General features: G+C 45.0%; 1 protein-coding gene across 10 annotated transcripts in view; it reads right to left on the bottom strand.

Annotated features, from left to right (window-relative positions):
• DPF3 (double PHD fingers 3) overlaps positions 1-20,817 on the bottom strand; it is a 277,931-nt gene that overhangs the window by 196,566 nt on the left and 60,548 nt on the right. For 6 of the 10 annotated variants that reach the window (XR_014242372.1, XR_014242373.1, XR_014242374.1 and 3 more), the window contains exon 1: positions 904-11,001. The exons of the other annotated variants lie outside the window; for them this stretch is intronic. Coding sequence is in view for 3 of the 6 variants with exons in the window: in XM_082384348.1 (XP_082240474.1) it covers positions 904-1,058 (155 nt within the window). In the remaining 3 variants the exon portion in view is untranslated. Of the gene's footprint in view, positions 1-903; positions 11,002-20,817 lie in introns of those variants that run through there. 10 annotated transcript variants of the gene reach the window in all.

The following is a 20,817-nucleotide window of genomic DNA, read 5'->3' as shown; positions in this document are numbered from 1 at the left end:
TTACTTTCCTCTCCTATTTACTCTCTGTAGTGTTTTAATTTTTTACCACATAGAGGTCTTTCTTTTTCAAAAAGTAAAAACCCCTAAAAAAAACAAAAAAACACCTTCTTCAGAAGAAGAAAGAGGAGTGTTATTGAATTGTGTGTGTCCTCTCAAAATGCATATGTTAAAGTCCTAACCCCCAGTATCTCAGAATATGATCTTATTTGGAAATAGGGTCATTGCAGACCTAATGAGTTAAAACGAGGTAATTAGAGTGGGCCCTAATCCAATACGACTGTTGTCCTTATCAAAGGGGGAAATTTGCACACAGAGACATGCACACAAGGAGAACACTATGTGAAGATGAAGGCAGAGATCGGGGTGATGCTTCTACAAGACAAGGAGCACCAAAGACTGCCAGCAAACCTCCAGAAGCTAAGAGAGGCCTGAACAGCTCTCCCTCACAGCTCTCAGGATTCCACCCCACTGACACCTTGATCTTGGACTTCTGGCCTCCAGAACCATGAAGCCATAAATTTCTGTTGTTTAAGTCTCTCAGTTTGTGGTACTTTATTACAACAGCCCAAGCAGACTAATACAGGGAGGAATATTAACATGAAATCAAACAGACAAAAAAAATGATAAGGTTCACAAAGATCAAACTAGCTATCCTAGAAACAAACATCCCCAGCACCTTGTCCCATAGCCAATCAACCCATCAGCTCACCCCACCCCCATGCCTGTAGCTATGGGGTAAATTCTTCACATTCTCTCTCCCTCCCTCCCCCCACCCCTCACACACACACACACACACACACACACAAACACACACACACACAACGCTTAATTTAAAAACGTAAAACAACAAAGTCATTTGACTTTATTACAATCCCGTGCGTGTGTCAGTACTGTCCCATTCACCTAAAGAGAACTGAGCCATTGTCCAGAATCCCATGGTGTTGCATTAAAGGCACTGGAAGAAAAGAACACACCAGGAGACCCCTGGTAACTCTAGCTAGTGACTCAGTTTTTGTCTGGGCAATGGAAACTACCCTTTCTAACAGTGCCCAAGACATCTTCAACAAGGAAGCTTTAGCTTCCACAACTGTACTGTAGCTCTATCAGCCATTGTGCCCAGTATACACCCAAAACAGAGCTGCTCCCACAGCAAGAGCACTCACAGCAGGTTCCCCCACCATGTGCCTCTCCCACACCGTCAATGCAGGCTCCAGACCCCCAACCAGACCTCCCCAAATTTCCCAGCAGCCCTTGCTCCCATCAGGCTAGACAGGTTCTTCTTTCCAGTGGCCTTTCCTTTTCTCGTCCCTATTTCTGCCAGGTCAAAAAGCAAAACAGAAAGACACTAAAGCAAAACCAAAATACTGGTCATAAAAAGCAAGTGAGCTGGGTGGGGTTTGATAGAGAAGGTTTAAGCTCACAAGGCCCTTTAACTGAGATTTCAAAATGGCAACTAGCTAAATGCCATTTGGCCTAAATCTGCTCACCCAAACCTCCCTCCCAGTCTCCAAGGGGTGTCCTAATTACTAGCACAGCCACCTGCAAACATGGAATCTGAATCTCCCTTCTTTCAAAAATTAGAGAGGTGGGATCACAAAGACAAGTTCCCAATGCCAGAGAAAGGATGGAAGCGGGGAAAGGGGAGAAGGGAGAACTTCACGGCGGCATGCAAGGACGTGGTGGGCTCGCCCCATCCCATATCTCAGCTATTATGCATTCCCAACTGGCTTGGCCAAAATCCAGGGAGACTCCAGGCTGGTAAGGCTGTGAATGTGAGGCAGAGATAAGCAACCCGGAGAGGGAGCGCTCACCCACAGTTATATATGGCTGCAGTGCTGCTGGAAAAAGGAGCCAAGGGAATCTTCCGTTTCCAAGACATTTCTGCACTCAATCCTGCTCCTCAAGATTAAGAATTCTCTTTCTTGGCTTCCTCCCACTCTCTGGAAGGTAACTAAGCAGTTACCTTGAGAACATGAAAAATCAGGGGGGTTTGCAACAATTTTTTTTAATGTGTTAAAAACATGTTGACCCTGGATACTTGTTTGTAATAAAACTGGGACAGTAGGAAGCTCCATTCTTTCCTTCCGTCTCTGGGACGGCCATCCTGTGGCATGTCCCAACAGACAGGGAGGGGCCAATCTCCAACCCTGCCCTCGGCAGGAGATCTGCTTTGGGAGCTCAGAAAAATAAAGGTGCATTTCCTTGGGAATGTAAATTGATACAGCCACTATGGAGAACAGTATGGAGGTTCCTTAAAAAACTAAAAATAGAACTACCATAACACCCAGCAATCCCAGTACTGGGCATATACCCTGAGAAGCCCATAATTCAAAAAGACACATGCACCCCAATGTTCATTGCAGCTCTATTTACAATAGTCAGGACATGGAAGCAAACTAAGTGTCCATCGACACATGACTGGATAAAGAAGATGTGGCACATATATACAATGGAATATTACTCAGCCATAAAAAGGAACTAAATTGAGTTATTTGTAGTGAGGTAGATGGACCTAGAGTCTGTCATACAGAGTGACGTAAGTCAGAAAGAGAAAAATAAATACCGTATGCTAACACATATATATGGAATCTAAGAAAAAAAAAATGATTCTGAAGAACCTAGGGGCAAGACAGGAGTAAAGACGCAGACGTATAGAATAGACTTGAGGACATGGGGAGGGGGAAAGGTAAGCTGGGATGAAGTGAAAGAGTGGCATGGACTTATATATACTACCATATGTAAAATAGATAGCTAGTGGGAAGCAGCCACATAGCACAGGAGATCAGCTCCATGCTTTGTGACTACCTAGAGAAGTGGGATAGGGAGGGTGGGAGGGAAAAGCAAGAGGGAGGAGATATGGGGATATATGTATATGTGTAGCTGATTCACTTTGTTACAAGGCAGAAACTAACACACCATTGTAAAGCAATTATACTCCAATAAAGATGTTAAAAAAAAAAAGGTGCATTTCCTTCCAGAAGGAGGCTGGGCCTTTGGGGAAGGGTGGATGAAGTTGGACAAACAGAAATGAGAGGAAGGCCTTCCTAGAGAGGGAACAGCATAAGCAAAGCCTCAGAAGAGGGTGACGCCAGTCCTGGCAACGAGAACAGCTGGGGGCGGGGCAGGGGCAAGAAATTTATGGAGACTGAGGGATCTAGTGCTGGAAGCTTATCCACCCCCTTTACCAACTCCAGGGTATCCCTGAGTTTGTCCTATGCACCCTCCAAAGAGCAAAATCCAGCAACGTGGGGCCCTAGTAGTCTGGAGGAAAGGAATGTCTGCCCCAAGCCTTGCCCCAGGGTCAGACGCCTGGAAAAAATTCCTGGGATTATTTGGTGTTGTCTGAGATGGATTTGGAGCCACCCTGGCTGAAGACAGAAGTGGCTTTGGGTGGCGCTGCCAGACCTGGTCTGTGGCAAGCTGAGGGCACTGTCATGTATCAAAACTTTTGCCCTTGCTGTTTACCAGTCTGCATCTGCTTTCCTTTCTCTTCTCTTGTTCACTGAAATCCTTAAAAACCATATCCTTCCCCAAGCTCTCCCTATCCCTTCATTCAGAATAAACCCACCACCCTTTATACTCCTTCAACAAGTCGCTGTATTTCTATTTCCATGTGTGCTTACCTGCCTTGTCTCATAAGAGTCTCACTTCCCTCTAGATATAAATGCTTGAATGTCAAGAACAAGGTCTTACACATCTTTTGACCCCCAGCACCAACTCTTCCGCAGCATACTCTCAGTAAATACTTAATGAGTTGACTACACAGCCCCATAAGGAGTGACCTGGTACTGGCTGACATTCCTTATTCCTATATCCATCCATTCATTTGTCCAAAAAGCATATGAGTGCCCAAGATCTGGCAAGCTGGCTCATCTCTAACAGAGCACACTGGAACTCTTCAATCAATCAGCTGAAAAGTGAGTTTCAGTATCCAGGCTTCAGTATGAGGGCTTCTTTTCAGGTCCAGGACATAGAACATTCCACAGAATCACAGGACAAAAACCTGACCACTGCAAGGTGGGTGCAGCCTACATCCTGATGCCCATATCTATCCAGATGGAAAGTCACACCCCTCAAGAAGGATCCCTGGGGGAGATCGATTGTCTGGGAGGTGGGTAAGGGCCCTCAAGGGCTCTGCCCAGCCCACTCAGGGGAAGCCTAGATAAGCCTATCACAGAAGAGGGCAGAGTAAAGACAACCCCTCCATCTAAGTGCACAGTACTCTGGGAATGCTAGGTAAGGGGCTGGCAATGTGGAGTGTGGAGAGGGCTCTAGGAAGCCTTCTCAGCAGAGTAGACATGATCATGGAGGCGGGAGGATTCACTGAAGGTCATGGTAAAAGTCGCCCTGCTCAGAGCTCAATAGGTGCAAATTCCTTGAGAAGCTGGTATGTCCAGGAACTGCTCTGCTCTGGGGGAAAAATAGGGGTAGAGGTGGGAGAGGGAGGGGGTAGGTTAAGGACAGTCATTTATCTCGGGTCTCTTCCAGTTCCAAAGTTATGGGATCCTAATCTGAACCTCCCCTGCCAACAACTCGAAAAACTTGTCTGAGACCAGGGACGTTGGGAGAGAAAGTTGACTAGTGCCTCAAATAATAAACCAAGAAGAAATTCTGAAGTCAAAACAAGGGATAAACTTTCCTTATCGCTCTAAGACATGCATCAAAGCAGCTAGCTGCTGTCTGCCCAGCCTGGGAAGACAATATTGGTTTTTAATGGCCTGTAAACAATAGGACCAGCCTTTGTAATAAAGTTTAACAAATTCATTCTTTAGGCTCCCTCCCTGCACCCTGTAGGGCTCCGCTCCCCCCAGCTCTGGGACAGGGCAACCTTCAGGAGTCTGAGAAGAGGAGGGATCCAGGCCCAAGACTCAATGCCTCTGAGTCCTCAGGTGGTGTCCAGAGAAATATCAAACCTGTGGGGCAGGAGCAGGGGTGCCCACAGAGAGTGTCAAAGACAATTGACTTGTCCTCCATCTGGGTAAAAGGAAGAAGAATCCCTCCTTTCAGAAAATACCAAAAACAAGAGAGAGACACGACACACCAGGGAATTGGCACAGGGCGTAAACTTTGTCTTTACTCTGTGAGTTCACTCATTCATTCAGCAAACACCCGTGTACACCTACTACGGTGTGAGGCACCTGCAGAGAGTGCCAAAGTATACAAAGAACATACCTGCTCGGGATGGAATTACAGTGTGGGGGCTGGTGCTGGGGATAAGGTACCTATGCAGATATTGATAATAAAGGTGAGTACAATAGTATTTGCAAAGTGCTACCCATGTCCAGACCTCTATTTCCATTTCTTTGCTTCTCCTTTCTTTGATGCACCATGTTCAGTGTGGGTGACTAGGGCAGATAATATTCAGAAAACAGAGGAATCAGAAAGAGGGGAAAGAAAGGGGACACAAAAGAAAAAGGAAGCCAAGCCCCGCCCCCTCCTGCCACTGTCCTCTCTACACTCAGCCCCAGTTCTGGGAAAGAAGAGGACCTATTGTCACTAGAGGCCCTGAGCAGGTCCAGGCCACCGAGTCACAATTCATGCCGCGTTTGTTCCTGCACCAACAAGGCATATTTTCGCTGAATTGTGCAAAGCTCTGGCTATCTGAATTTTTCTAATTGATACACCCACTGCCAGCACCCGACAACCTTTACTCTTAGACCTGCTCTGTGTGTGTGTGTGTGTGTGTGTGTGTGTGTGTGTGTGTGTGTGTGTGTGTTTAGGCATAAACACATGTGCACACACATGAATGATGATGTGATGGAGGAAATTCTAAGGTTTTTCATACATGGTTCCAAAGTTAACAATGTCTCCTTTTGAAAACAATGATGAATACCTTGTTTTGCATTTGTATAGCCTCTCATTTTTCAGTTCTTCAAAAAATATTACCTCCCGTTCATGCCACGAGTAACTTTGGATGGTAACAAACAGTAAACACTGTTATCTCCACTCTAAATTTTTCCTCCTTTCTCCATTTGCTTTCTACTCAGCAACGGTTGAGCACCTACCATGTACCACGCAGGGTATGACGTTCACAAGACAGAGCAAGACAAATGCGGGCCCCGCCTTCAACAGCTTCACAGTCCGGTGGGGGAGAGAGACGGGACACGCACTCAGTCTCCAGGATCCGCGGCAGCTTCCAGAGGAGATGACTGAGACAGACCTTAAAAGATACGTATGATTTTGCCAAGAGGAAAGGAAATTCCGAGGAGGTGGGCCTGCCATCTGTGCTCAGAGAAGAGTGATGCTGCATCCAGATCACGGGGTGAGCTGTGGTGAAGGGCACAGCATGAGAAACGAGACTGGAGGGGTGGGCTGGGGAGCCAAGAAAGTCTTGCCAAGGAGCTTGGACTTTGTCCTGTGGGTAATGAGGAAACCACCAAGGGTTTTAAGCAGAGGCAGGTGACGTGACCAGATTTATGTTTTAGCAAGTTTATTCTGGCTGCTGGGTGGAGAATGCACTGGAATAGGAAGAGACTGAGCAGGCCCTGGAGGCGTCTCCAAAATAGAATCAGCAGGACTGGGTGTCCCCTTGGCGGTAGGAGGGAAAGGAGGTGTCAGAGACGGCTTTATCACATGGGCTTGAGGGGCCCTCGTCCAAGACAGGAAACCAGGAAGAAAGAGGCAGAGAAATGAAGTGCTTTGCCTAAGGTCACGTAAACTATCTGATGGCAGACCCAAACCAGGAATCTAAAATTCCTTCCGGTAGAAACCCCTTGGTTTGCCATGTTAGCACCAACCAGTGACTTAGCCATCATCTGCCCAGTTATTTCCTTGTTCCCTACTTGTTTTACGCATGTTCACTTTTTATCCTACAGAGATCACAAGCCCGTCAAGGCAAAATTCCTTTGACCTCCCATAGGGCCTGGCACAGTACTAGGCACTAAGCGGTCAGTGAATGTTAGTTATTAAATCAAATCCAGGAGCCCCAAGGGCACCTTAGGCATTGCCTGCCTTAACTGCAATGTGAGACTGTTTCCTTCTTTAATCCTTAACAAACAGTGTTTTTTAAATAATACCTAGATGGAGTAATTCTTTGATGTTTGGATTTCAAAGTTCAGGAAACTTTTCACAACAACAGAAAAAAAAAAAAAAAAAATTAGAGAGATCACCACAGTCTTGCCAACTTGTTTATTTCGCCCAATAAGGACATTCTAAAACCCAATTGCCATCTACTAACTGCCATCTACTACACTGTTTCTTAAAAGAAAGGACAAAATACATGTCCCACAAGTCAGAATAATATAGTTTTAAGATTAGGGATAACCTTCAAATAAAATCAGAGTTCCTCAATCTTAGCACGATTGACGGACACTTTAGGCCAGATAAGGCTTTGCTATGGGGATGGGGGAAGGGAGTGGGGAGCGATCCTGTGCACTGTAGGATGTTCTGCAGCATCCCTGGCAACTACTCAGTATATGCCAGTAGCACTCTCGAGTTTTTTCGTAACAACCAAAAAATGTCTCCAGGCATTGCCAAACAGCCCCTGGGGGCCAGATCATCTCAGTTGAGAACCACTGAATTAAATAAAGTAAGCCTTATTAAAAATCTAGTTATATTATCCTTATATTTTAGAGCAGTGAAAACTTCATCACAAACTGGCATCAGTCCATAAAACAGCTTTGAGGAAGGAGAGGCACAGAGGTTAAGAAGATGGGATTTGAAATCAGACTTGACCTCAAATCCCAAATTTGCCTCTTACTCATTGCCTGACTTTGAATGAGTGCCTGCTCTAAGCCTCCCTTTCCTCTCCTGAAGGATGAGGACAGCACCTTCCATCAGAGTTGGGAGGATTAAATGGAATCGATGTAACCCACTTAGCAACATGCCTGGCACGTGACTGTTGGGAGAGGGGGTATGACAATTACTAATATTATTTCTACCTCTTCTATACCACATAGCACAGCGTCTGGCACATAATGATGGCTACCCAGATTTAGGATGTTCTGGGTAAAGGGACCTTGCCCATAATGTAGAAGGTCTTTAATAAACATTTATTGAATGAATAAATGAACCCCCAATCACCCTGCTCTCACCAGTTCCTTCCCTCAATCCCAGCACATCTAAGTTCGTTCCTCTGTTACCAGAACTTTCTCAAAACCTACTCATGGAAATTAAACCCATAAAAGAAGTCTGGCCACTCCAGGACCCATGCTCTGTGGGTGAGAACTCTGGGGAACCCTCTAACAATCTGTATCAACACACTACCCACCCACTACACTACCTGGACTTTGAGTAACTCTCACCCCACATATGAGAGTGCAGCCTTGCTCAGGTCCACCATTTAAGTCACCCATTCCATCAACATCATCAGGTTGCTGTCATCCTCCTTAGATATTTAAACTGGAGGTAGGCCAGGGACAGAAAAAGGAGGTGGCAATATCCTTGAACAAAAGTAGCTATAAAAGGGCATGGGAAACAAGGCGAGCAACAAATTAAACAAACAGGCAACCTCAAGGGAAGGGGAGGTGGGGAGGCTCCAACAAAGGGGTCAGAGTTCACGCTGCTTTCTCTGTCCCCACCAAGCACACCTCCTGCCCCAGCAGACAGAGCACTGGTAGCTCATACAAGGGGAAAAAACACTCCTCATTATAAACCAGACATGGTGCTGGCCGAAGCCCAGCCAACATGCATTTCTGGGGTTCACCTCACACGTACATTAAGCATCTTCTGACAATTTCCCGAAGGACGGAGATTTTCTCACCATCACAGGGTCATAGGACATAATCACAGGGAGGAGACTTAAAGAGCAGTTGACCCAAGCTCTCGTTTTACAGATGGGGAAACTGAGGCTCGGAGAGAGAAAGGAACTTGCTCAGGATCATCTCAGTGTGCTCCAGGCAGCGGCAGCACTGAGCTGAGAGCTCAAGGCTACAGTTTTGGCACACGGCTTTGCTGGGGGCTCCAAAACATACCCAGAGAAGAGCAAGGTGTGTTATGAACTAAACCTCACCCTTCCTGAAAATATAGTTGCTCACATTTGCAGCCTCAGATGAGGACAGGCTTAACAAGTTCTCGGAAGGGGCCACTGATCTAGTCCTATGGCTTCTCCCTCCATTTGGAAACTGTTAAGAGAAGAAATCACCTTCCACAGGAGAATCCAGAAACTCCTTTCTCTGCCCCATCATGCGTCATCTGTCTTCTCCAGACCATTTGATATTATAACCAAAATACAAAGAGAACTGTAAAGACCATTTGGGGGATGGGGGATGTTGGGGGGTGCAGGGCACACATGTGCATAAGATGGGAGGAGAGAGAGGAAACTACTGTGGCCAAATGCTAGTAAATGGTGAATCTAAGCAAAGAGTATAGAGATGTTCATTGTACCATTCTTGCAACTTTTCAGAAGGTGTGAAATTTTTCTACGTAACAATTTCAGGGAGAGAAAGCACTAGATCATAATCTAAATTAACTTGTTTTATTTATTTGGAAAGAATCAGGACTCACTCCTTCAGTTTCTCACAGCTTCTCTATCTAAGGACTAACATCCTCAGAAAATGTTGTAAGACATCCCAGAGGTTAAGAGGTGTAGGGCTCCAGACAAGTATGTGCTTATAGTAGCCAGTAGCTATGGCAACCTTGGGATCCATATCTGATTTCAAATATTTTGTCCCATTAGCTCCCCAAATACACATATGCTTGTCACATCATGTATCATGGTGGTTTTGGTTCAGAAAATAACTAAAGTCACAACAGGTTATGGATGGGGCAAAGTCAGAATTTTCCCAAAACAGTTCATCACCTTTTCAATATAGGTGGTTCATAAATACAACAGAATGCAGTTTAATTCCTATTCAGTATAGAAATTCTCTCACATAAATAAATTATTGAATCAAAATCCACATCTGACCCACAGTCACCATGTTCTCTATTCATAGTAGTATTTAATTTGAGTCATATAGAATCCATAATCCAGCCCTGAAAATCTACCCTTGACCATATATATAAAACTCATGCCAATAGCATAGCATTCAAGGCATGGAGGTTTGAGAGAATACAACCCACTCAAGAAACGCAAAGGAATTCCTTATGGCCAAAGTAAGGGTTGAAAGGAGAATGGGCAGAAGAATATGAGGTTGGAAAGATAGGTAGAGGTCAGATCCAGGAGGGCCTGTATGCTGGACAAAGGAATAAGAAGTTTACTTTGAGGGCAACAAGGAAGCACTGGGTTTTAAGATGGGATGGATATAATTGGATCATTCTGGCAGAGGATGGATGGATGGCAGTAACTCAAAACTAGGGAGTCTAATTGGAATGACAAAAATCTGAACAGTCAGAGTGGGAGTGAAGAACTGAGGACAAATTAGAGACGGCTATTAAAGAGAGCAAATGGACAGTCCTTGACAGGAAGAGGGCGGATGTGCCTGAGAGAGAGAAGGAGTCCAAGGTGACTTCCAGCTCGGCTGACTTGGTAAATGACGCTGCTGGTCATTCAGATGGGGAATCCAGGAGAAGGTTTGGCAGAGGACTGTAGTAAGTTTTGAACATGCTGAGGTTTCACCTGCATATGTAAATATGGAGCCCCAGAGAGAAGTGCGGGTCGGATATACGCATTTGAGAGTAATCAGCATACATATGGTCATGGATGTCATGGGTGTGGAGGTGGTCAACTGGAGAGAAACTGAGAGCAAAACAAGAATTGAATCAAGAACAGAAACTCTGGGGAACAAAAGTGTTTTAAGGGTAGGCAAGGAAGAGGAGACCCCCACTCCCCCAAGAACACTGAGGACTGGTCTAAGAAGCAGAGACCTCAGCCTGATTTTAAGTGGCCCGCTAAACGCCTCCATCTCCACAAGCTGGTCACACCATGCTGGAGTAGAGGAAGGAACAATAATGTATTAAAATAAACTCACTTCTTAACAACAAGAAGAGAAACAACTCAATTACAACATGGGCAAAGAATTTGAATGGACATTACTCCAAAGAAAATACACAAATGGTCAATAAGCACATGAAAAGATACCCAGCACCATTAATCATTAGAGAAATGCAAATCAAAACCACAATGAGATGTCACTTCATATCCACTAGGATGGCTATAGTCACACAGATAATTGCAAGTGTCAGCAAGGATGTGGAGAAATTGGACCCTCATACACCACTGGTAGGAATGTAAAATGGTGGAGCCACTCTAAAAACAGTTTGGCAGTTCCTCAAAAAATTAAGTATAGAGTTATCATACAACCCAGCAATTCCACTCCTAGGCATATACCCAAGAGAACTGAAAACATATGTCTACACGAAGACTTGTACTTGAATGCTCATATTAGCATTACTCATAATAGCCAAGAAGTAGAAATAGACAAAATGTCCATCAACTGATGAATGGATAAATAAAACATCCACACAACAGAATATTATTCTACCGTAAAAAGGAACAAAGTACTGATATACGGTACAATATGGTTAAACACTGAAAACATGATAAGTTAAAGACCTCAGACACAAAAGGCCACATGTATTGTCTGATTCCATTTGTATGACATATTCAAAACAGGGAAATCCACAGATACAGAAAGCAGATTTGTAGTTGCCAGGGCCTGGGGGAGGGGAGAATGAGAATGACTGCTTATTGGGTAAAAGATTTCTTTCTGGGGTGATGAAATGTTCTGGAATTAGATAGTGGTGATGTTTGTACAACATTGTGAATATACTAAAACCACTCAATTGTACACTTTAAAAATACTAAAAATCAATATTTGAACATTGACTGGATATAAATGTCATAAGGAATTCTTTTATGTTGTTTTCAGGTGGAAGAATGGCATGGTTCTGTTTTTATTCTTTTCTTTTCTTTTTTTTATTCTTTTTTAATCCTTTCCATTGAAATAAATAAATAACTTTTAAAATAAAATACTGAAAAAAAAACCCAATTAATTGTACATTGTTAAAATGGTGAACTTTATGTTACGGGAATTTTATCTCAATAAAAACAAATTTTAGACAATAAACTCACTTTACAAAGTTACCCACAGGCAAGAGGAGCTGGGTAAGCAATTTCTCCAGCTTGCCCAGATATTCTGACTAAAGAAGCCAAAACTCCAGATATTCTAATTAAAGAAGCCAAAGAGCATGCTTCTCAAAAGACACTTAAATGTCTTCAAATGTCCATAGGTTGGGGGTGAAGGACCCTGCTGATGAGTAGAGATGGAGCAGGAGCCTCATGATAGCTACTCATGCCTTGGCCAGGCTGCCTCGCTTCTAAGACCCCAAAATGCCAAACAAGCAGCTCTGATCGGACCTACAGAGAGACAGCAAGCAGGCATGGCCTGGGCATAGTAACTCCACAGAGACAGAAAAGAGAAATAATTTCCGGGTCCAGGGTACCCAGAAGCCCCAGAATAGCAACCTCCCAGCTCCTGCCCCTTATTCAACACCTAAAACCCCTGCACTATGTTCAAGACAACCTCGTGAGACAGCATTCCAAGCTGTCCAGAGCATCAGCATTCACCACATATATATAGCAGCTCTCTGTCCACACGGTGCCTCAGGCAGGTTCTCTGAATCTCTTTGGGCTTTGGACACAAGTGACTTTGAAATTAGCACAACTTATGCGGTTGACACCCAGCTCAACACCGTCGGCTGCAAAAGTCAAGGCCCCAAGAAGCCGAGTGTGGGACAGGAGACGGACCGTGAGTTTATCAGAGGAGCTCAGAGTCTCTGGGGAGCAGAACCTGAGGACAGAGCTCTGGGGTTCCGCAGAACTTCCTGATGATGATTTCATCTCTACTTCCCTCTCCAATGATGTGCTTCCCTCTCTTTTTGCTCCCCCTCTCCCGCCAAACTCCCAGGGTAACCGTGGGTAGTAAAGTGACAATGAAAATGCTTCGAGGTGGCACCCCACCACCCTGGAGAGACCATCAGAGCAGGGAGGCAGATCCGGAGTGAAAAGCAAAACCTCTGGCCTGTTCTAGCCATGGGGTAAGCAACCCCTCCTCCATGCCTCCCTGCTCCTGCCCGCCCCAAAGGGAAACGGAGCACAATGAAACCAGGTCTTCCCTTGGGGTTCTGACCACCTCGTGGGGAGATTATGATTACCCTGTGGTTGCCATGCCTACTGTGATGTCATTCCTTTTATCATTCCATCTGGGTGGATTTTTTTTCCTTTTCTCTAAAGGACATCCTCCTATCCAATGCCTGGGAGCCCAGTGGGAGCTCTAGCCCTTGTCTTAATCTAGACCCAGGTAAACTACGCTGTCTGGGGACCTGAGAAGACTCTACAGCCCTAAGGGAAGCAGAGAAGAGTTAGGAGCAGCTCTCAGGACACAGAGAAGCTCTCCTCCCATCTGGTCAATCTCTCCCTGCATTTAAGCAGAGTACAGATTTCACCAGCTCTCAGAAATGCAAACAGGACAGGGATGCGTGATAAGGTCCTGTCAGCTTTACTTAACTGGGCAGAAAGAAATCACTTTCTAAGTAAAATAAAGGCAAAGAAAAATAAGGCTAGAGGGAAAGGTTTACCAACCCCATACTTATCATGCACAGAAGGATGCAAAGGAAGAAAGAAAAATATTTCCTAAGTGATTACTTTCCACACTGTCTAGCCATGAAGCTCTAGGGGTTCCATGTCAATGAAAAGCATTTCTTTGGGTCCCTACTGTGTGCCAGGCACTGCACCAGGTACTGGAGTCCCAGTCTTCAAGGAACTAATAACAAGATGACTGTTCACAATCATGACAGCTACACAGGTTTGTCCAAAAAGATTTTGCTCCACTGAAAAGATAGAGAAACTGAGGCTCTGAAAGACCAGGCAGTTTGTCCATGGCCAGGAGGCTCAGTCTACAACCTGTGGGCAGAGAGCAAAAGCTCAGGCGTGGGCAGGCCTTTCCCCAAAGCCTCAAGTGAAGACAACAGCCTGCTGCACACTTTGTCCTCCTTCTGTCCTCTGCTCTGGGATCCGCAGAAGATCCTTCTCCCGGGCAGTGACGGAAGGCAGCAGGCAGAGGCTCCAGCTCCAGCTGCTGCAGCCCCAGCAGGGAAATGGCAGCCAGCTGCCATCCAGAAAGGCAGGAGGGCCCAGGGAAGGCCATCCCTGCAGCCAGCTCACCCTCTGCGGTCGAGTTAACCTTTACGCAACGGGACTGCTCCTGGAAGTCATCGATGCCATTGCTAAGACACAGCACCAGGTAGAAAACAGTGGTCCTGCAGCCCTGGAAACGTCCAGGCTTATTAAATAAAAATGGCGATTGCTACTGGTGTCAGCAGCACTGTTGTTTTCAGCCAAAACCTAACACGCAGAACTGGCTTTATCTTGCTAAATCTATAACAGGTCTCTTGTGTTAAAAAAAATGATACCTCATAAATATATTCTTTTATTCTTAAGCAGGAGAAAAATCCAATCCCCATTTTATGAATGAGGAAACCAGGGCAAAGAAAAGAGAAAGGTCATCCCAGGTGACACTGATATGCAGAACTGAGATTTTTATCTTATGTGCTCACTTTGGGGGACCCTTGGTGACAGCACAGGCACTCAGTGATTTGGATGAAAGCCCCATTACCAGGCCACCAAACAAGCCACTACTGTTAGTTCTTTTGTGTTTAGTGGGGCTGGGGGGCGAGTGGTGAGAAGAGGTGGGAGACAGAGCCCCATGAAAGCCCAGCCATTTACTCCCAAAGAGGCTGCTGATATGGTTCGGGGGCCAGATGTCAGACTTGGTAACACTGTCCTCCTTTTTAACAAGCCAGACTGCCTTTCACCTGTCCTGAGGTAGGTGTCCAGATGCCCTACTTTTCCATGTAGCCCTGCTCCCCTGGGACCAGAGGCCCAAACAGACTGCTTTGCCCCCACACAGGTAAGAAGCTTTACCATCCAAAACCAGGCCGGTGAGTACACACAGGAACATTCACCAGATGATGGCTTGGCTGGTTTCAATAGCAAAACCTGTCCTTTAGGACCCATACCTGTGAGAGAGAGCCCTGCAGAAACCTCAGTTTGGATCAAAGCAAGCTGGCCCTGTTCACCCCACCAAGAGCGGCAGGATGTGAACTCCGAGCATGATGAGGCCTAAAAAGCAGGAGTTCTGGAATCTGACAGACCTGGGCTTGAATCTCAGCACCACTCACTCACTATGTGGCCTTGAGTGTTTGCTCTCAGTTTTCCTCATCCATAAAATGGGGATAAAAATAACTAACTTTGAGGGCTTCCCTGGTGGCTCAGCGGTTAAGAATCCGCCTGCCAATGCAGGGGACACGGGTTCGAGCCCTGGTCCGGGAAGATCCCACATTACGTGGAGCAACTAAGCCCATGCGCCACAACTACTGAACCTGCCCTCTAGAGCCCGCGAGCCACAACTACTGAAGCCCGTGCGCCTAGAGCCTGTGCTCCACAGCAAGAGAAGCCACCGCAATGAGAAGCCCACGCACCGCAACGAAGAGTAGCTCCTGCTCGCCACAACTAGAGAAAGCCCGCATGCAGCAATGAAGACCCAACGCAGCCAAAGATAAATAAATTTAAAAAAAATTTTTCTTAATTATAAAAAAAAAATAAGTAACTTTGAGAAATTATGAAAATGCCAACTCTTCAAAGATGGTACCTATGATTATCGGTTTGCCAGATGCAGCAGTGTGTCTGTGCTCAGCCACCCACACATTTTCCCTGATCCCCTTCTGCCCGTGTCCTTCACTTGCAACATAACTGACCTGGAGGGTAAAGCCTTCGCTCACAAGACTAAGCTCTCATCCTTGCCAAGCTAACTGACCCATATACGGTTCACAGCCTTGTTCTTATTGGAACCACTCGTTTGTTTATTTGAATTTTTTATTTAGGTATACACTTGTTATGAGTTTCTTTATGCATATATGTATATATATAATTTATTCAAATGCATTTTATCACTTATGCTATTTTCCTCTACTCTATTTTCCCACATTAGCATCCCACCCCTGCTTTCCCCAGGTGGCCCATGTTAACATTTTAGTCTGTGTCCTTCCACATTTTTCCCCATACCCATGTAATTTTACACACACACACAAACATACATAAATAGGGGTCTGGGGAGAGGTATACACTCTTCTCCCTCTTGTTTATTCTGCCATACATTGCTAAAATCCCTTTAATGGTTCTGTAATGACCCATGGCATGAAGTTACCATTGCTATCAGACCATTTTCCTACTGATGAGTATTCACTGAGTTTTAATTCTTGGCCACTAACAAACAAAACAGCTATAAAATCCTCCTGTATATGTCCTTACCAAAGATCATTTTCTAACCAGACAAAATGCCCAAGTCTGGATGTGAAAGTCATCCATCAAAAGGACATGATGATGAGCTCCCAATATGGTCACATCATCCTTAAAAGTCCCCTTAGAAAAGGACCCCTCTGCTCTTAGAAGTACAAATCCCAAGCATTGGTCTGACCTCCAACCCCTAGTTCTTCCAGGGTCTTACTGTGTCAACTCTATAGGTCTTAATTTTCCCATCTGTAAAGTAAAATAATAACTGCTCAGTGGGGTAGGATTCAAGAGTGCTTTTGTGAGAGGAGTTTATGAGGGAGCAGTGTGTGAAGTGCTATTTTTGCTGTTATTCCATAGGATGTTGCTTCTAGCTTGTTGTTTGGGGGGTCAAGGAAGGGAGGGTAAGCCAAAACTAACAGTTTCAATTAAACTCCCTCTAAGACTCAGAGGTCCTGGGCTTCCCTGGTGGCGCAGTGGTTAAGAATCCGCCTGCCAATGCAGGGTACATGGGTTCGAGTCCTGGTCTGGGAAGATCCCACATGCCGCGGAGCAACTAAGCCCGTGCGCCACAACTACTGAGCCTGCGCTCTAGAGCCCGCGAGCCACAACTACTGAGCCTGCGTGCTGCAACTACTGAAGCCCTTGTGCCTAGAGCCTGTGCTCCGCAACAAGAGAAGCCACCGCAGTGAGAAGCTCAAGCACCGCAATGAAGAGTAGCCCTTGCTCGCGGCAACTAGAGAAAGCCCGCGCGTAGCAACGAAGACCCAGTGCAGCCAAAAATAAATAAATAAATTTATTTTAAAAAAAAAAAGACTCAGAGGTCCCGCTTTAGAAAGTTGCTGGGGCTGGAGAGGAAGGCCTCTGTCTCTCCGCCTTCCTGAAGCACCTTTTGCACTGAGATTGTTTACAACCCAAAGTCAGGACTAGACAGAGGGACTTTTGACTCTCCACCTGCCGGGCTTTGTCACATTCCAAAGAGGAGCAGCTGTAATTGAAGTTATGAGAGGAATGATCCAGTGACCAGATTTTGGAAAATCAGTGATCTCAGTGACATCTGATTTTCACTCAAAAGTTCCCTAAGCTCTAAATTTCATTCAATAAAAGGTATAAGGTTGGGGGAGGGGGTGTACTTCTTTTGCAGGGGGTGTGGTAATAGCATTTTCTGTTCTTGAAAAAAAGGAGACACTCTGGGGAGGGGTGGACTCCTAAACCTTCCATTTCAGGTAGCAGTTCTAAGTCTTTCAAGAACCTCCCTGAAAAGAAGCAGTTACGGCAACTCGAGTGAATTTGCCTGGTTACCATATGGCTCATAGCACATGAGAGCAGAGCAATAGGAATGATAAAAATCAACAGAATTAGTGTAATGTTATTCTGCTTTAAAACTCAAATCAAATCTGAACACGGAACAATTGTCTTCATCAAACTCAAGCAGATGATGGACACCCCGACTCCGGACGAGCTCTTGGCAGCATCTACTGAACACAGCTTACCCTGGGACCTAGCCGCCCCACTGGCAGGTATGCACACTTCAGATCTCCAAATGTGCCAGCGTGTTCCTCACGGCACAACTCAGTGAAGTCCCAAACCGGCAACTGCCACGTGCCCATCAAGAATAGAAACAGGCAAAGAAATCATAGTAGACTCACATGATGGAATACTACACAGCACCCAGAATGTACAACCTACAACACCTATAACTACAGCCAACACTATGGATCAATCTCTCAATGTTGATGGGGGAAATCCAGACACTAAAGTGGACATACTAAAAGATTCCACTCCATGGGGGGCTGCAATCAGAATGGTCACCCTTGGTGGTGGGGGGCAGGGATAGGAGGTGTGGTGGTAACTGAAAGGGGCACAGGTGGGCTTCCGTCCTCTTGTTTCTTTATCTGGACATTGATGACACAAGTACATTTAACTAGTCAGAATTTCTTGAGCTGAATAAGTGTGTACTTTTCTGTATGTATGCTATACTTCAAGTTTTAAAACTTTAACAAATAAGACATTGAGGGACTTCCCCGGTGGTCCAGTGGGTAAGGCTTCACACTCCCAATGCAGGGGGCCCAGGTTCGATCCCTGGTCGGGGAACTAGACCCCACATGCCTCAACTAAGAGTTCACACACCGCAACTAAAAGGTCCTGCATGCTGCAACGAAGATCCCGCACACTGCAACTAAGATCCGGTGCAGCCAAAACAAATAAATAAATATTTTTTTAAAAAATAAGACATTGAACAAAAATAAAAGTGATTAAGAGGAAAATAATCAGGTGGACAGGGCTCTTGGGGCCAGGTTTTATCTGGCATGTGTCATTCCCGAGGACTCTCCTGTCCACGCAAATACTGCTTAGCTGAATGTGGCAGAAGAGGCTTCTGTGAGAAGAGATGAAAGTGGGAACAGAAACTGGCACTTTGTTTGGAAAAGAGCAGTTTCACAAAAATCTAGATGTGCAGCCTCCAGCCGGGTAGTTAATCCAATGCACTATCCATTACAGACGGACCCAGGTTTCCTTCAAAAACATTTGGGATTTTCGTTTTTGCTTTTCTTCTCTTAAAAAAAAATGTTTGGAATGAGGGGGAAAGGCATCATTATTTTATATGGAAATCAAATCCATTTTTACAGATAGAGACTGGAAAGAAAAACTGATCAACGATATCAAAGTTGAAGCCAGAGATGGAAAGAGATTCTCTATAAGGCTGTAATACCACAGACAAACTTGGTTTCCATTCACTTCAATAACAATATTTACAGTAACAGCTAACACATATGCAGGGTTTACATATGCTAGGCAGGGCTCTGAGCGCTCACATACATTAACTTATTCAATCTCCATCTGTGAGGTAAAGATTGTGTAACCCCCACTTTGCAGACTGAGACTGAGGCCCAGAGAGGTTAAGAAACTTGCCCAAAGTCACACAGCTAGTAAGTGACAGAACTAGGCAGTCTGGCTAGAATCTCCCTTCTTAACCATTATATCATATTGCTTTCTAACAAGCGTTTACTAAGCCCTTATTATGTGCCGGGCACTATACTGGGCAAGAGAAGTACTGACATACAGAAAACACCGACCCATGGGTTACAGGGTTAGTCCATGCAGTGATGAAGTTCACACAGGCATCCAGAGGTCTAATTCCAGAACGAAAAGTTAGAAAACTCTCTCCAAACGCCTGGATGTAAGTTTTCAATGACTAAAAAGCACTGCCCATTTTCTCAGTAAATTAAAAGAATAAAATTCCTTAATACTTAAAAAAAAAAAAATTCCTTGATACTATTCTTCTCAGTAAATTATATGCATAAATATTCCTTGACGCCCCACCCACTCCTGCGTCATGAGACTCAATAAAGCTCTCTTCATTTTGATTGGGGGGAAAAAAAACTTGTAAATATGTTTGTTTACTTTTCCTGAATTGCCCTCTTGTGTAAAATGGATTGCTCACCACTGATCTAGCAGGCTCCAATATAGGGCCTCTCAAAAGGTGCCCAGGTTATTAAAAAATGGAAGAAATGCAAAGCAGGATTACTACACTTATGGCACACTATAAATGCTCACACTTAACAAATTCACACTTTTTACATATACACACACACAAACTTAAATACAATGTAAAATAATTATGATCTCAAGAGAATTACAGGATCTTTTTTTAAAATATTAATTCAGAGAGTGCCCCATGAACAGTGTGGTCTAGCCACAGACTATACATTGGATGTCTTGTGATGAACATCTTGGTAACTACACAATATAATCTCATGCAGAGGTAACAAAGTTTCGTTTGAGTCCTCAATGAATGGGAGACCCAAGTTTAATCAGCTCCCACTACTGCCCCCACCCTCTTAATAAGCCTTTCTTAAGGGAAGAAGAATAAAGTGATTCATCCCAGTGGTAAGGAACAATGAAAGCCTAGCTGGGAAGCAGTGATAGAGAAGAAATGAGGTTCACAGAGCTGGAGAAAATGTGGGTGAAAACTCGAGGACGTGGCCACTAAAGACCCAGGCCAGCCAGGTGTAGGCTCTTCATGATACCTAGAGGTCAAATCCAGGAGGTCAACTAAGGTTACAAGAGGTAGGCAGGAACGCAACCACTGCCTACTTGCCCATGAACTAGCTCCGACCCAGGCCTCCAGATGCTACACCCACGCCACTGGCCCACCTTTGCTGGCCTCTCTACAGGCACAGAGGGTCCTAAACACATATGAATCTTCCAATATGTGCTCCCTTCTCCCAAGTCCATCCCATTTCCTGGGAGTCAATTAGATATTTTTAGAGAGTCAAAAGTGGTGTCCACTGTGACATGGCATCTTATGCTCCTTTCCAGAATACTGCGAGGTCCAATTCTAAGACCTGGGGGAAAAAGGTATGAAAGCTCCTCAGACCCAAAGATGAGACAGTGCAGAAAGCTGGTTGAAAACAATTTTCCAGTGTCTATTTGTTTTTCTGCTAAAATCTATCCACTGTGTGAGTTGCCAAGGAAAGTTAAGGCTCTTGTTCTAAAGCGAGGAAGGTTCTTTTTTCCACACAACACCTGTAGAAGATGGAAAATGTGATACCCTCTGTATATCACAGGACACCAGCTCCCGGTAAGCGGACACCCCAATTCCTGCCAGTGCAGCACCCAGTGGCGGCAGCTTTTTCATTTTTCTCCTC

The sequence above is a fragment of the Balaenoptera borealis genome (assembly GCF_965194805.1).
Source record: "Balaenoptera borealis genome assembly, chromosome: 3".
In the NCBI taxonomy this organism is placed as follows: Eukaryota; Metazoa; Chordata; class Mammalia; order Artiodactyla; family Balaenopteridae; genus Balaenoptera; species Balaenoptera borealis.
This window is presented reverse-complemented; position numbering and strand designations above follow the sequence as displayed.